Source organism: Silene latifolia, chromosome 1, assembly GCF_048544455.1.
Source record: "Silene latifolia isolate original U9 population chromosome 1, ASM4854445v1, whole genome shotgun sequence".
Classification (NCBI taxonomy): Eukaryota; Viridiplantae; Streptophyta; class Magnoliopsida; order Caryophyllales; family Caryophyllaceae; genus Silene; species Silene latifolia.
Genome location: NC_133526.1, coordinates 11252624 through 11269026, shown reverse-complemented (window position 1 = coordinate 11269026; position 16403 = coordinate 11252624). Strand labels below are relative to the sequence as shown.

Sequence of the window (16403 nt, the reverse complement as noted above, 5' to 3'; positions counted from 1 at the left end):
CTATTGTTAAGAATGATGTTATTAAAGGATCTCTCAATATTCTAAATTCGGGTACTATGCTTCAGGACTTCAATAAAACCTTTATTGTTCTTATTCCAAAAAATGATTGTCCGGAGAGAGTTGGTGATTTTAGGCCGATTAGCCTCTGCAATGTTATTATGAAAGTTGTCACTAAATGTATTGCTAATAGATTAAAAAGAGTTATGGATGATCTGGTTAGTCCATTTCAAAGTGCTTTTGTCCCTAATAGAAGCATTGCAGATAATATCGTTATCGCTAAAGAAATACTTCATATCATAAATCATAGGAGTTATGTCAAGTAGGGTATGATGGCTTTAAAGGCTGATATGAGTAAAGCCTATGATAGGTTGAACTGGAATTTTATAAGAGGGCTGCTCTCTTACTTAAATTTGCCGGGATCTATGGTCCAACTTATTATGAGCACTATTGAATCTGTTTCTTATGAAATTCTGTTGAATGGTGCTCCTATGGAAAAAGTTGAACCTCGCTGTGGAATTAGACAAGGTGATCCTTTATCCCCTTATATATTCACGCTTTGTACGGAAGTTCTATCCCAAATGATTCTCTATGCTCAGGATGGCAATCTCATTAAGGGTATCAAAATTTGCAAGAATGGGCCGAAAATCTCCCACTTTATTGTTTGCGGATGATTCCCTCTTCTTTATTCGAGGTGACTTTGGGGATTTGGACTTACTTATGAACATAATCGATGAATACTGTGTTGCCTCTGGGCAATGCCTTAATAAAGAGAAGTCCTCTTTACTTTTCAGTCCAAATTGCCCACTTATGACGGTTAAGAAGTGTTTGACTGAGTTTAAATTTGCTCTCAAGCATGATCTTGACAACTATCTTGGCTTACCAACAAGTATTGGGTCTTCTAAGAGGGATTTATTTAAATTTCTTGTTGACAAGACTAAACGAAGACTATCCTCCTAGAATAACATTCTTCTATCCTCGGCTGGTAAATTGACTCTTATTCGTTCCGTTCTCTCTTCACTATCTCTTTTTTCTCTATCGGTATTTCGCATACCGGTAAGTGTAACATCAAAGCTTCAGTCCTTGATGGTGCATTTTTGGTGGAGTGGTACTAGAACAAATAAGTCCATTTATTGGTGTAGTAAAAAATTCCTTAGTAGGCCTGTGGGAGAAGGGGGTCTTGGACTTCGCAATATTGGATGTTTTAACCAAGCTCTTTTGGCCAAGTTTGCTTGGAGAATCTTATGTGTTCCGGGAAGCCTTATTAGCAAAGTTATTGGCCCCAAGCATGGTGTTCAAGATGATATTTTATTTCAGAACCGTTGGAAGGCTCCTCAAGCATCGTCATGGGCTCTAAAAAGCCTTGTTTGGGGCTCTGATCTTATCTACAACAATATTGCTTGGACTATTGGATAATCTTCTCGGCTTAATGCTTGGAAGAGTAAATGGATTGAGGGCTATATTCTTCATGATCTTTGTGGGAATTTTATTGATGCTCCTACTGATTTCACGCTATTGGTTGGTGATTTTCATGATAATCATAGGAGATGGGATCTCTCCTCTCTTGGTTTCGATCCGGGTGAGGAAGTTACAAAGAAAATTCTCGCAACTTATATCCCGTGTCAACCCTCGGATGACTCCTTCTACTGGAAATTTTCTAAACATGGTGTTTTCACAATCAAGTCGGGATACTATGTTGCCGCTATGGCCTTATCTAATGGACCTACCTCAAATGCTGATCGCTTTAGAATGTCTGCACCAATTGTGACCTTCTGCAAATCAAAGCTCTGGAAGTTGCCTATTTCTAACAAACTAAAGGTGTTTCTATGGAAATTTATGGCTAATGCCCTTCCAGTGGGCTCTGAATTTCTCAAACGAAAAATGGATTGGCGCTCCTTCTATTCTCTTTGTGATGAATCATCTCCTTGTGTGGAATATATTTCTCACCTCTTTAGAGATTGTAGCTTTGCAAAGGCTTTATGGTTTGGCTGTCCTTTAGGACTTAGAATCACGGGAGGGGTGGACATTGATGCTAGGGTTTGGGTCATAAATTGGGTTACTTATTTCTTAATTGGCCCAGATCCCAACTCCCTCCTCTTTCCCCTTATTGCTACCCTTTGGAAAATCTGGTGTTGTAGGAATGAGATGGTCTTCAAAAATCGTCGCCCTTGGCCTTTGAGTGCTCTCAATTTTATTCTTGATGACATTCAGTGTATGAATGAGGCAGTGAGCAGTAAGGATGTTAGCCTCCTTAGAGCATCTATGTTGGATTCCTCTCCTGTTTTTGGTTTAGCTAAGAGAATTAGAAACTCCTTCCCCTGTTGGATTGTTGGTGGAGCTGGGTGCGATAATGTTTGCACTATCAAGTGTGATGCTGCCGGGAGGGCCGATAGAAGTTCTGGCATGGGGTGGTGCTTGTTTGATGGTAATGAGACCTTAAGGAATACTGCTCACGCTCGCTCGTTTGCCTCGTCTGCCCTGCATGTCATGGCACTCAAATGGGCCTTGGACGAAGGCTACCTTCATGTTAGACTAGTTACGGATTGTCTTATCTTGGTTATGCAGGTTGTTGGAGCGGAGAAGGCAAATGCATCTGTTAAGGGCATTATCCATGATTTAAAGTCTATTGCGTCTCATTTTCATTGTTGCTTTCTTAGTTACTGTCCTAGGGGGGTGAATAGGATAACTCATAATCTTGCTCAAGAAGCTCTTTTGTAAGCTATGCTATTTGTTGCTGTCAAAAAAAAAAAAAAAAAAATGAACTGACCAATTAGTTTTGGTATAAGATATGAATAATGCTCAAAAATAAAATATTTGTCGTTTTGGGTCGGTTTTGAAAATATTTGTCAAAATGGTGTCCACGTAGTCTCGGGATTTCTGGACCTAAAACACACCACTACCAATGGCGTGTTTATAATGAGTACGGAAAGAAACTTCATTAAAAAATGGACTAAAACAAACACGCCATTGGGAATTGCGGGTTTCGGAGGGGAAACACACCACCCCTAATGGCGTGTCTTTTATAATTTTTTTTTTTTTTTTTTTTTAAAGTTCCGTCTGTTGAGGAAAAAAATTGTTGTAAAGACACGCCACTACTAATGGCGTGTTTCCTTCACAAAACACGCCATTAGTAGTGACGTGTTTCAGGTCTAGAAATCTCGAGCCTACGTGGACACCATTTTGACAAATATTTTCAAAACCGACCCAAAACGACAAATATTTTATTTTTGACCATTATTTCAAAAATGGTCAGTTCCACAAACCATAGGATGTTATTGCTAAACATTGTGTTGCACTCGAATATGGCAGACCGTGGCACTGTAAATTCCCAACAGCAACATCAAAGCCTTAATCCTAAAATTCCCAACATCAAAGCCTTATCCTAAAATTCCCAACATCAAAGCCTTTCCACTTCAGAGTATGACCCTGTTTGGTAAACAGCGGATTAATTTCAGCATAAGCAGATTGCAAAAGCAGATTATAAATGACAGATTTTATCAGAAGGTTTGACTAACATATTATAATTAGCATAATTAATTTGTGTTTGGTAATTGGCAGATTACGATCAGTAGATTGTTACGTTTCTTTGTAAAATGGAGAAAAATTTCCTATTTTACAATATGCTAACCAATATCTTTGGGGTAAAAAGATATTGACCCCAAATATCTTTGCTTTATTTAGATGTATCGTTTACCAAACACTAAAATTAGCATATTGATTGGTCAAACATGCTAAAACCCTTGAATATGCTAAAAATTGGCCAATATGCTGTTTACCAAACAGCGCCTATATAAGATCAAGTAAAATAATAAGAATAGTCTCTAATTAAGATACAAGCACTTCAGTAGATAAGCTAGAGCAATATTGCCATTAATCTGGAGTATTTCGGACAGAAACGGCTAATAAGCCAAACAAGAAAATTTCACAAGTGCTGATGCTAATCCATGTATCAGCAATTCCACATCAACCCGAGACTAAATTGTGGAGCAATACATTCAGTACAGTTTGTTAACCACAAGTGTTAGGTGGAGTGGACTCAACTTTCCTCTCCAACGCTTCACTAGCTTTCTCCAGCCAAACATCATATATATCGTCCGAGAACAGAACAAAATGTACCTGAAATCGAAATCAAGTTCAGCTTCATAAGTTGTTTTATTGGGTTGGGTATTGGCAAAACTTCAAAAGTTGTACCTTCTACTTTAAAACCTATTAGTTAAGTTGGCGTCACTCAAAACCATTGAAATCTGTCATCAGTGAAATAGAAAGATCTGAGAGATGGCAAACTGTATAGTCATCCCTTTCAGACATGATGTACTTTACACTTCATCATTATTAAAGAAGTTTATAATGTAAGTGGATTGATGGATATCGATAATAACAAGGAACGGTAAAGGAAACAGGGCAGTAACCCCCCCTAGAAAACCAAAAAAAGGGCACCTCTTTGAAGTCGTTGCTGAATTCCTTAATTGTGGAGATAGCTATATTGGCAGCTTCATCAAAAGGATATCTGTAAAATATAGAAATGTTTCCAACACAGCATATATTAACATTCACTCTGATCTATGCATTGATAATCAACATTTGATATAACGATGAATCACATATTGAAATGCGAATAAATAATGACTAAATAACGAGTAACAATTTTCATTTCAACAAACAATTGCAGAAACTTTGAGAAAACAAAAGCAATACATTCAGTTCAGTTTCTAGGCATTTTTGCCTAGAAACTAGTACAGGAATTCATGGCTTGTCAAGCTCAATGCCTACAATGAGGGTGAGAGGTCAAACAATTCATACATCCCATTTTGCGGGAAAGAAATTCTGACGAGTTGGAAGAAAGCTTTATTGTGTTTACCAATATAAGTAAGAACAAACTAAAATTGGGTTCAATTTAAAACACCTTACCCATAAATACCACAAGATATGGCAGGGAACGCCACGTACTGTATATTGTTTTCTTTTGCGAGAGTCAATGTATTCCTAAAACACATTCAAGATGAAAACTTGTCTCAGAAGTCAGAAGATACAATTAAGCGTGAAAAGAAATTATGAACTAAAGAAAAAGAGCTCACCTGTAAGCACTCTCCAACAAGGCCTCTGGATTCTCGTCCTCGTCATATATGGGTCCAACAGTATGGATTACATGTGATGCAGGTAATCTAAAACCACTGCATGGTGTTGTATATGTCAGTATATTAAAAAAGAAATAACTAAGCATCCAACAAAAGGGCAAATCTTGTTTTCACAAAGCTAACGTTATTAAAGCTAAACACCTACGGCGTAATCCTGGCTTCTCCAACAGGACAGCGAACACCAGGAAGCACTTGTGGCACTTCATAACATGCTTCTTTGAGTTCTGGACCAGCAGCTCTATGTATGGCTGAAGAAAATAATATGCAAATTTGTGAGCATATTGCAAGACTTGGCTCCTGAATAATGTATGAATCGCATCTAAAAAGAAATACCTCCATCTACACCACCACCACCCAGCATTCTCTCGTTGGCAGCATTAACCTACAAAATCACATTACTTATTAACTGTGCAAGCAAATGCAGACAAGTCACCGGATCACTGTCAACATATCCTCTATAAATCACTGCCTTAACTGACCTAAAAGTAAAGACACCTCAACCAACATCCTAAGGAGATTCACCAATATCCTGGACAAGTTACTCGAGTAAAGACACCTCAACCGATCTAAGTGCAACTCGAGTAACTTGTCCAGGATTTTTTTGAATCTCAACCAACATCCTCAACCAATATCCTAAGGAGACACCTCAACCAACATCCTAAGGAATACATTGAATGCCGAAACCATGGAAATGGTTTATAGTCACAGTCCAGGATTTTTTTGATGGGGGGATCATATCCAACTTATATAAAGGGTTCAGAATCGCATAATTACTCAGAATACAAAGTCTCTGTAGCATCACGCTCCTTTACCTAATTACCTTGCAGGATATCTATACTTCCATTCTAGAAAGCTGGCAAAGCCCAAATATGACAACTCATACTCACTGAAGAGATAAACACAGGTTAAGTAGCAGTGGGAAATATTAATTGAAGTATAAGAGAACTCTCCACAAAAGAACAATCTTAGTACACAAATTCTCATTGAAGACGGGCACTATCCGTCACAAACTCAAGACGGATAGTACGCCTCTCATAATATGCAAGTAGCACTATCCATAGGGTGCTCCATTTCCCCCACACTTGCCCTTCAACTTGCCTTATTGTGAGAGGGGCACTATCCGTCTTCAGCTTGTAACGGATAGTGTCCGTCATAAGCAAGACGCTTTGATCTTATTATTTCCAACATACAAGCTAAAATAAATTAACAATGAGCCAACATAACCATACCAAAACAAACGCCTTACAAAAACACAGTATAACCTAACACATGTAGTCATCAACTTACAAAGTCACGCCAAAGACCTTTGAAACAAGATGGGGACTTGGGGAAAGATAAGTGAACCACATAGGACAAACTACCTAGGTTATGAATGCAACATGCCGAAGATTGCATATTGTCATCTTAATACTAAACTATTCCAAACATCATATTCCCTCCGTCCCGGTCAATTGTTGTCCTTTTATTTTGGCACAGAGACCAAGTAAAGGGGAGGGGGCCAATTACTAAATGACAAGTGGAACAAATTGAGTGTGAACGATCAATTTGCTCATCAAGTTCATTCTTAAAATACAAAGGACAATAATTGACTAAGACACCTCAATATGGAATAGGACAACAAATGACTGGGACAGAGGGAGTATTTGGTTATTTCAGACTTTAGAGGACGTCGGATGCTCTCCTCTACCATAGATGATAAAACAATCACACCTTAACCTTAGTATCAATGTCTGTGGAACATTATGTTCATCTATCTTAAAGGATATCCTTTTATTCATTTACACTCTATATCCTTTTACCCAATCACGCTTTATTTAAAAACGACTTTTTTACATGAATACATTCAACTCCAAACAATTTGCCTTCTAGATGATCCTTCTAGAAATGAAGATTCGAAGAATCTATCTAGTTATTTGGTTCTGTATTTGTACATGGAAGAATCCCAGGGAAACGTTTTTGGTTCCCATTCTAAAAAGATAACAACATAAACCATTAGAAGAGCATGTTGCATACATGCAAAATTGCAAATACATGCAAGTGTAGAAGCTAGTGTCACGAATCCCTCGAGTTTTAACATACTCCCTCCGTCCCGGTCATTTGTTGTCCTTTGGTTTTGGCACAAAGGCCAAGGAAAGAGAATTAGGCCAATTACTAAATGACAAGTGGAATAAATTGAGTGTGAATGATCAAATTACTCATCAAATTCATTCTTAAAATAGTAAGGACAACAAATGACTAAGACACCAAAAATGAAAAAGGACAACCCAGGACAGAGGGAGTAATAATCTTAAACAACAGTTCACAATTCCACAAAATGTCTGTAATTCTACTCTTGGACATGCTAACATTACGAAAATCGAGCCACACTTGATCGCAAAACGGAATCGCATATACTCCCTCCGTCCCAGTCAATAGTTTACAATAACATTGCATTAACGGCACTAATTGACGAAGAACAAACAATTGACAATAACACTAAGAATTGGTATCTTTAATAACAAGCCAGAAACATAAAAGAAAGAGAGGAAAGAGACGAACAATGGCGTCGGAGGAGCCGTCAACGGACCAAAGAGTAATATCGCCTTTCTGAAGTTTAAGGGAGCAGGTAGGAGATAAAACGAAGTCGACAAGTTGATCGGCGGAGACGTCATCATCGGAGGAGCCGTTATCATCGGAGGTGGTAGACATGGCGGAAACCCTAATTAGCGATATAAGCGTACGGAGGTAAGAGGATATTGGAGTACGGCGGCGGAGGAGGGGAGAGGTAGTGGTGGAGGAAGGTGTGGAACGGAGGAGTGAAGGAGTTGAGTTGTAACTCTGGTAAGTGGTTAAGGTGTGTGTTTGTAGACGGTATGGACTCAGGAGTTGGGCCAATCTAAGGGCTGCTGCTCTCATTTGCCGTCTTTTTTTTGGGGGGCGTGTGCGCTCTAAACGTATGCCACCTCCCAAATTAATATACCCATCTAAATCTACCTTAATCAACGATCTCGTGTCCGAACCCGGAAAATGCAGCAATATTAAAAGTCATCAGTTAGAGCTTTAGTGTTCTAGGGATTTTATCGAGAAAAGGATTGTAGTACATAAGATGTACTACCTCATACTTAATGAATTTTTGTGTATTTTTTTTTTTTAGTTCTATAAAGTTTATAAATTACATTTTAGTTTTATGACGTCAAAAATCAAATTTTTCTGAACTTATATGTAATTTCTTTGAGTTATAATGTAACTTTGTGAAATTAATTTTTAAGTAAATAAACTTAAAAACTTTATAATGAAACTCAAATTTTTTAAATTAACACTCAAAAACTTTATCTTAATGCTCAAAAACTATATCGTCTGATGTATTACAACAGATGTATAATCCACTTACTGGATTTTATCCGGCTCGAATCCATACTAAATCAGATGATTTATACAAAAAAAATAAAGTATAATAAACACCATAATGTTTTGCTTAAGAGATTGTTTAGATAATAAATAATATTTTGAGATATGGTGAAGAACAACATAATGTTTTACTTAAGATATTGTTTGGATGGAAAATAAAAGAGGAAAACAAATATATAATTCCCTGTATGCCTAGCAAATAAGATAGAAGATAAACGGGTTTGCTAAAGATCGCCCCTAACTTTACTCATATCGCCCCTAAAATTTACTTTTTTGCCCTTAAACAATAAATAAGCAAAAACTTGTTTGTATTTTATTTCTTCTCGAGTTTCGTATTTTATTAAAAACCGTTTCAAAACCGCTTCAAACCCGCTTAAAAAAAAACACACACCACTCACTCCTCACGTTGAACACAGCAACACCCAACAACAACAACACCAACTTCCCCCCTTTTTTTTTCAAATTCAAAATTTAAAAATCGTTTCAACAACTTTGTTCAACAAATCGCTTCAAAATTCAAACGGATTTGTCCTCCATTCCTCCCAAAGTAGAAGAAGGTATGTTTTTTAATTTTGTTTTGTAACCCAATTAAATTTGTTTGGTTAGTATAGATTTATGTATAGGTTGATTTAGGTATAGATTTGTGATGATTAGAGCCAAAATTAGGTTGTTTGTTCGTGATTTGTTGTGTTTGATTGAATGCGGAAACTATATATATATAAAAAAAAAAAAAAAAAAAAAAGGACGAACTGAACCTGGAAACCCAGCAATTTCTGGGAACGACGCACCATTCGTGTGAATTACACGAATCAACCTGGCCAATTTCGTGTAAAATACACGAAAAAACCTGGGTTTTTTCGTGTGATTTACACGAATGGACCTTGGTATTTTCGTGTATTTCACACGAATGGACCGTTTTTTTTTTGTTTGTTTTTTTTTTTTTTAATAACCGTTTAATATTTTTTTTTAATCCGTAATTTTTTTTTTCTTATATTAATTCGTAAATTAGGTGTTCGAAATAATTTTATTTAATTCGTGTACTTTTGTTTTTTTTTCTATTTTTTACTTCTAATATTACGTTTTTTATTTTTATATTTACGTTTGAATTAGTTTATTTGTAATATTAGATTTGAATTAGTTTAATCCGTTTAATTTTTTTTTCTTATTTTAACTCGTAAATTAGGTGTTTGAAATAATTTTACTTAATTCGTGTACTTTTGTTTTTTTTTTTTTCTATTTTTTAGTTCGAATATTACGTTTTTTATTTTTATATTTACGTTTGAATTAGTTTATTTGTAATATTAGATTTGAATTAGTTTAATATTTTTTTTATTACGTTTAAATTAGCATTTTATTTGTAATTTTACGTAACTAAATTGTTCGTTAATGCAGATGGCCGATGGTGATGAACGTCGAAACAAACTTCATGCTTCAGCTCGCCGTAAAATTACTTTCAAGATGGGTAGTACTAGTTTTGGTTCGAGAGAAGTTTATATGCCTTCTGAGACAGATTTTTATGAAGGTGGCGAGTTCGAGCAATATCAGAAAGAGCTTGCGGATGAGATGAGAAATTATGAGGGGTCGGAAAACGAGGAAGAGGAAGATGAGGAGGTAGGAAATGAGGTGATGGAAAATGAGGTGATGGATAATGAGGTGCCGGGAAATCAGGAGGCGGGAAATATGGAGGCAGGAAATGTGGAGGCGGGAAATGTGGAGGCGGGAAATGTGGAGGCTACTTCTGCTTTACGTGTTAGGCGGGGGATCCATGGTAGATTTGAGGTCTATGGTGAGGGGTCTAGCACTTCGATTCCTGAGCCGCGGAGGAAAGTAAGGGCAAGAGGGAAAGATACTAGTTGGATATTGAGAGGGCCAAAGACCGGAGGACCAAGAGTACCGGATTTGATTCCGAGTTTTGGTGGACACATATCTTACCTTTTGTGGAGTCACCTCGATTGCAGCGTTTGTTGACTAAATATACTAGAGAGCGATCTTTGGCCGAGCTTCGTTCATGAAAATTGTCGGCGCCAGCTTGGAAGTTAGTTGAGGATTCGGGGATTAGTCATTTGCCCAACATCATGCATAAACATTTGAACATGCCATTGTTGTGTGCTTTTATTGAGAGGTGGCAGCCAGACACCAACATTTTCCACATGCCATGGGGTGAGATGACGATATTATTACATGATGTGGAAGAGATTCTTGGGATCGAGATTGATGGATTTCCTTGTAGCATACCTGATGCAGATATGGCACATCCGATACTTGGCGTGTCGGAGTTGTTGGGTATGACTGAGGCGGAGTTGGGAAGTCAGTGGGGACCTGATAAGGATGCAAAGATTTACAAGGGAAATTTGATTTTACAAAAAGCTTTGAAAGATTTGGTTGAAGGAGACAAGCGGGGAATGGTATCGGAGGCTCAGGGCTACTTGATGCTTTTATTGAGTTCGACGTTATTTGTTGATAAATCGAGTGATAGAGTGCGAGCTAACACTTTCTCGATGCTTAGAGATGTTGGTAGTATTGCTGGGCGTGCTTGGGGTGCCGGCACACTTGCTTATCTATATAGGCAAATGGGGATCGCGACGAGGTCTGATTGTAAAGGTTTGTGCGGTTGTTTGACTTTGTTGCAGTCTTGGATTTTTGAGTACTTTCCGGCATTTAGGCCAATGGCTACTTTGACGGCCCCTCCGGGTGCACCTAGAGCTATGTTGTGGTCCACTACTACGGTGCCACAACGTGAGGCAGGGAGAGCTTTGGTTTCCTATCGTGAGCAGCTTGATATGATGCCGATTGAGACGGTAGCTTGGAGACCGTACCCTGACCACCCGGAGACTGAGCACCCGCGTAGTGTTTACCACGGGTTGTTGAGATTTATTGATATTGTTGAGCCGTATCAGCCAGATCGATGTCTTCGACAGTTTGGGTACATGCAAAACATCCCGACCCCAATGGCACGACCTGACAAGGTTTACCGTCCGGTGAAGTCCATTTCCTATGATGTGCAGTATGACGGTGCATTTTTAGACTACACATGGAATAATTGGAAGATGCACATGACACATTTGGATAGGGTGTCGATACCCGCTCACCCACCACATTCCTATGGGGTAGGATATATGGGGTGGTTTGTCTCACATTCGCATCCTTACGTGATGAATGTTCCTCGGGATGCTGATCAAGTGCCCTTGGCGAGGTCACACTTTTCGACTACGGTAACTATATTTAATTTTATTTACTAATTCACTTTTTTTTGGTATTTTTTAATATCTTTGTTATCGTAATTTTCAGGTTGGACAGTCTCTTATTCAGAGGTTCTCGCACTACGACAATGTTGAAGACCCTGCAGTGACCGCAGAAGTGACAAACTTTTTAAGGAACGTTCATCCTCAGATGCGTGCGTACACTGGTCGACCCCCGGTTGTGGAGGGTAGTAGGGGGAGAGGCAAACGATCCGGAGGACGTGGTAGGGGTCGTCATGAGGAGGAGGTCGAGTCGGGACGAGGCAGAGGTCGAGGTCGCGATGATGACCAAAGGTGGTCGAGATCAGAGCCTACCACTAGTAGGCGTACTTATTAGATGTTGGACTTTTAGTTGTTATTTTGTTTGACTTGTGGTTTTTATTCTGTTGGAGTTGTGTTTTTTATTTTGTTGGATTTGTTTTTATTTTGTTGGACCTCTTTTTTTTAGATGTTCACTACTATAAATCCAGGCAACTACAACGCCCCTTTAACAACGATTATTCACGAAAATCACAATAGACGTTGTAGAATGTATGGCGCGAATTTTACTAAAATCAATTACAACGGGTATGGTTATAAAAACCGTTGTTATTAGTTTTAACAACGGGTCATACATGCACAACCGTTGTTAATAATTTGGCGCAAAATTGGCGCAAAGTTAGTGAAAAGTAATCACAACGGTTACTTTTTTAACCCGTTGTTAAAACATATTTCACAACGGGTGTTTTTTACAACCGTTGTTAAAACATATTTCACAACGGTTGTTGTTTAATAACCGTTGTCAATACCTTCCATACTATAAACCACACAAACAGAAGTCTGCTGCAGCCACAAAACACAACCCTTAATACACAAACACAAACACAGCAGACAAACAAATACAAAACACACACTTTCTCTTTCTCTCTTTCTCTCTTTCTCATCGTCGCTTTATCTTCTCGCCGTCACTGTTGATTTCATCGTCTCTTACGTTCTGTATTTATCAGGTAAATCTCGCCGTCACTGTTAGTTTCATCGTCATTATTTTCTTTTTCTATTTATTTCTTTTGCATGTATGTGTTTTTATCGACCATTATGTTATTTGTTTAAGTGTTGTTCGCATAATTAGTTAGTAAAACAATGAAGAAGCAAGATGAAGAAGCAAGATAAACATAATTAATATATATATATATATATATAAATACATACATAAATTAAAAAAAAATTACATATATAAAAATGCAATTCTTATATTTTCATAGAGGATTTTATTCTGCTCTATCGTATCCGTCCTCTCCTCCTTGGCTATTTGGAGGTTCCGTTCAGCAGTTGCTATATAGTCATATAGCCGCAATCGCGCGCCGCTCCGTCAAGCCATCTTCTTTGGCGTGCTTGCCATGCGGATCTAGCATCCGCAAGGTAGCTCCTGAAACTTTCCTCAATATGGAGGAACCGGCGGATGAAGCTGTTGTTGTTCTCGATCATGGTAAGAGTCTTAAGGATGAAATCATTCATTTTGTTGGAGTTTTTTGGAGTTTGTTTTGAAAGATTAAGTAGAGTTTGTTTTAGCGGTTAGGGTTTGGAGATGTATATATTGAGATAATGGAAATGTTAGTTGAGATAATGCAATGTATTTATACTAAGCAATGTGTGGGTTGAGTTGTTTTTTAATTAATATATATGTTAGGAAGTTGTGCCATAATCATCATCATTTCTCTCAATGCTGCTTCAAATCTTATTACTAACCCTTCTCATTCCATATTGTCCGTTCATATGCACAGTGATGTCAGTAATAATGCATGCATCGGAATTCTAACGGGCCGTAATTATGCATGCATCTAGTAATATTTAATTTAATTTTTTTTTTTTTTTTTTAAGAACAAACAACAACGGTTATTTACAAACAACCCGTTGTCTTTAGTTATAACAACGGTTTTGTATATTAAAACCCGTTGTTATAACTTTCCCCCCAAAATTGAGTCACACTTTCCACAACGGGTTTTTATACTTAAAACCGTTGTTAATATTTTTAACAACGGTTTCCTTAAGAAAACCAACCGTTGTTAAAACCTTTTACAACGGACGCTTTAACAACGTCCGCTTTTTTATATAACAACGGTTTTTGACCGTTGTTATAGCCTGTATTTGTAGTAGTAGTTGGACTTGTTTTTATTTAGATGTTGGACTTCTTTTTTTTTTTAGATGTTGAACTTGTAATTTTAATTTGGCTGGACTTGTAATATTAGTTGGTTGGACATGTTTAAAAACAAATTCCCAATTAACTAAGTTCAATATGTCAAATTTCTAAAATATTACAATGACTAAGTAAACGGGTTAAACATAATACCCGAAAATACAAATTGCCACCACAAATCAAGTCTTTCGGTATAAATGTTTTTATAATACGCGACGTCATTATGCCGATTATTGATCCACTGATCGCTGATGGGAGGCATGACACAATTATCATCCATGCGTAGACGCACAAAATGATTACCTGTAAAAAGAATCCATAGAATACCATATGGGGCCCTGACACCTGGAACTGGTCGTAGAGGTAGGTACGTGTTAGAACCGGTCCATACACGATCACCGCTTAGGTTAACTTGGAGAGTCACGAAACATATTGTCCAGTTGAACAATGTTGCAAAACCATGCAAATCATTGGCCTCCATCCAATTTGGCTTATGACATGGTGTATGATAAGCCCATTTGATTCGTCTACAAGCACTGTTTCGCTCACCGTAGTAGATAGTCATATAGATTAACTGTTGCAACTCCACCATCAATTGTTTTCGCATCTCGAGATAATTTTTTTGATTTCCTGTTTTTGCATGCGACATAACCCGAAAACCACAATGACCATCACCTTCCGGGTTAAAAAACCCTAAAAAACCATCAATGACCGCCTCAGGCATACAATGCTGATAATCGAAAAGACCGACGTCTGTTACATAGTTATAATTAAGCTCAAGGGGGGGTCCATCACCACCTACATATTAACATTAACAATTAATTAAGTAAAAATATAAACAAAAACAATTATTAAAAATTTAAATTAACTAAATATTAACATTAATTTAAATTAACTAAATATTAACATACCTTCACCGTTACTGGTTGACGTACTCGGGTAACTACGTCTGGAATGTTCGAAAGCAGATTTATTACGGGTATTGGACTTTCTTGGACGACCACGACGTGTATCTTTTATTTCAGGTTCCTCAATAACCTCGTCCTCAGGATACAACTTACTGAACAATGACTCAATTACATCTCTTTGGACCGAATGGTGGGCCGCCCGAACTTTATCGAAAAGGTCCTCCATCACATCATTATGGCGAGAACGCCGATGACTGGAATCCGTGTAGGCTAACCGTGACCAAAACACATGTAAATCATCCGGATGAATTTTTTTACCTTCATGGAAAACTGTATGTAACCGACAAGCACACAATAGCTTATGGGTCGTCCATAATGTGCAACCACAATTCTCCTCCAAATAATAACCCAAATCAGTCCCACGATTATATTCCACTAACATTGCTTCAATGACGGTCGCCGAAACTCTTCCACTCAACATTGAAAATATATTCCCATAATACATATTAGTAACAACTGTCTTGCTTATAGAATCTTCCAGCGTTTTACGAATTTCAATATGTTGCCCGTGAAGCATAACATCAGCCCGTTTCCATATACTGTCAAGAGTAAGTTCAGCTGATCCTAACCACATCTTCAATTGAGCATGAGCGGACTCAACTCTAGACGTAGTTCTGTTGCCAAAATGAAGCACCAAATTAGTAAAGCATTTGCCAAACATATGGATTTTATGCCACCAAGTCAACTCAAGATAACTGATAAGTGCAGGATGACAACAATATTTTTTCCGCAACTCATTCCACTCCATGGTACATTCATCAAATGTTTTAGCTTCAACAACTTTCTTCCAAGCACCGTGTGCTAACGCTTTCCCAAAATTACCATTCCTCTCCATGTTCGTTGCTCTAGCCTCAATTGCAGTGTATACGTGAAATAAGCACAAGAAATGATGGGAAGTACGAAATACAAAGCAGAAGTGCAGCAAGTAGACCACGCTCGTGATCCGTAACTATGACTGTTGGCCTCACACCTGGTTCCAACAATGACTCTAACCTTCTCAAAACCCACTTATACCCTTCTCTATCCTCATTCTCAATTAACGCGTAACCTATCAAAAAAAATTTTCCAACAGGTGTGACACCTACACATTGAACCAATATAAGACCGTATTTATTTGTCTTGTAAGTGGAGTCGATTAGAATAACATTTGGCCACGCTTTAAACATCTGCACCGCCTCTAGATGAGTAAACCAAACATGTGTAAGTTTTTTTGTTTCAGGATGTTTGACGGACTCACTAATGTAGTTAGCTTGGTTCGCTAAATGCAACATATATTGCACACTATTTCTCCCATCTTTATCCTTCGCACTCAATCGGGCATTCTCATTATAAATTTGTTTCAGAATCGGGGGCGGTTGATCAGGATACCGAAGCGTAAAAGCATGTCTAACCATCCCCGGTTTCACGTGAGACTGCCGATACTGCTTAATCAATTCTTTCTGTTCTTCAGTAAATTTCGCTCTACGCCTGTGACCTTCTAGAAAGTTTCCAAACTTGTGATTGT

The 16403-nt window shown here is 37.9% G+C and overlaps 3 protein-coding genes across 4 annotated transcripts; 1 reads left to right on the top strand and 2 right to left on the bottom strand.

Annotated features, from left to right (window-relative positions):
- The first annotated feature begins 329 nt into the window (after window positions 1–329).
- Window positions 330–2715, top strand: LOC141637927 (uncharacterized). The gene is made up of 2 exons (XM_074447378.1): window positions 330–659; window positions 1438–2715. The coding sequence occupies exons 1-2, from the start codon at window positions 330–332 to the stop codon at window positions 2713–2715; spliced, it is 1608 nt and encodes a 535-aa protein (XP_074303479.1).
- A 1030-nt stretch (window positions 2716–3745) lies between these two features.
- Window positions 3746–8075, bottom strand: LOC141598548 (uncharacterized). 2 transcript variants are annotated; one of them, XM_074418228.1, is made up of 8 exons: window positions 7671–8074; window positions 5466–5514; window positions 5278–5380; window positions 5073–5168; window positions 4906–4980; window positions 4435–4504; window positions 4189–4241; window positions 3746–4113 (listed from the first exon to the last, which is right to left on the bottom strand). In XM_074418228.1, exons 1-7 carry the CDS (start codon window positions 8025–8027, stop codon window positions 4197–4199), a joined length of 795 nt encoding a protein of 264 aa, XP_074274329.1. In that variant the 5' UTR covers window positions 8028–8074; the 3' UTR covers window positions 3746–4113; window positions 4189–4196. The 2 variants fall into 2 exon arrangements, with proteins under 2 accessions (XP_074274329.1, XP_074274323.1); XM_074418222.1 differs by lacking the exon at window positions 4189–4241 and having other exon boundaries at window positions 7671–8075.
- A 5983-nt stretch (window positions 8076–14058) lies between these two features.
- LOC141637760 (uncharacterized) lies at window positions 14059–15734 on the bottom strand. Its single transcript, XM_074447211.1, has 2 exons — window positions 14843–15734; window positions 14059–14729 (listed from the first exon to the last, which is right to left on the bottom strand). Exons 1-2 carry the CDS (start codon window positions 15732–15734, stop codon window positions 14059–14061), a joined length of 1563 nt encoding a protein of 520 aa, XP_074303312.1.
- Between the last annotated feature and the right edge of the window lie 669 nt (window positions 15735–16403).

Bases quoted from the DNA above. Each gene is read 5' to 3' on its own strand.
- LOC141637760 (XM_074447211.1), bottom strand. From the start codon at position 15,734: ATGGAGAGGAATGGTAATTTTGGGAAAGCGTTAGCACACGGTGCTTGG. The intron at 14,730-14,842 runs GTATGTTAATAT...GTTAATATGTAG, and splicing joins GTCAACCAGTAACGGTGAAG to GTGGTGATGGACCCCCCCTT.
- LOC141598548 (XM_074418222.1), bottom strand. From the start codon at position 8,027: ATGAGAGCAGCAGCCCTTAGATTGGCCCAACTCCTGAGTCCATACCGT. The intron at 4,981-5,072 runs GTGAGCTCTTTT...AATGTGTTTTAG, and splicing joins TTGTTGGAGAGTGCTTACAG to GAATACATTGACTCTCGCAA. The intron at 4,114-4,434 runs GTGCCCTTTTTT...TTTCGATTTCAG, and splicing joins TCAGCAACGACTTCAAAGAG to GTACATTTTGTTCTGTTCTC.
- LOC141637927 (XM_074447378.1), top strand. From the start codon at position 330: ATGGCTTTAAAGGCTGATATGAGTAAAGCCTATGATAGGTTGAACTGG. The intron at 660-1,437 runs GTTTGCGGATGA...AATGCTTGGAAG, and splicing joins CGAAAATCTCCCACTTTATT to AGTAAATGGATTGAGGGCTA.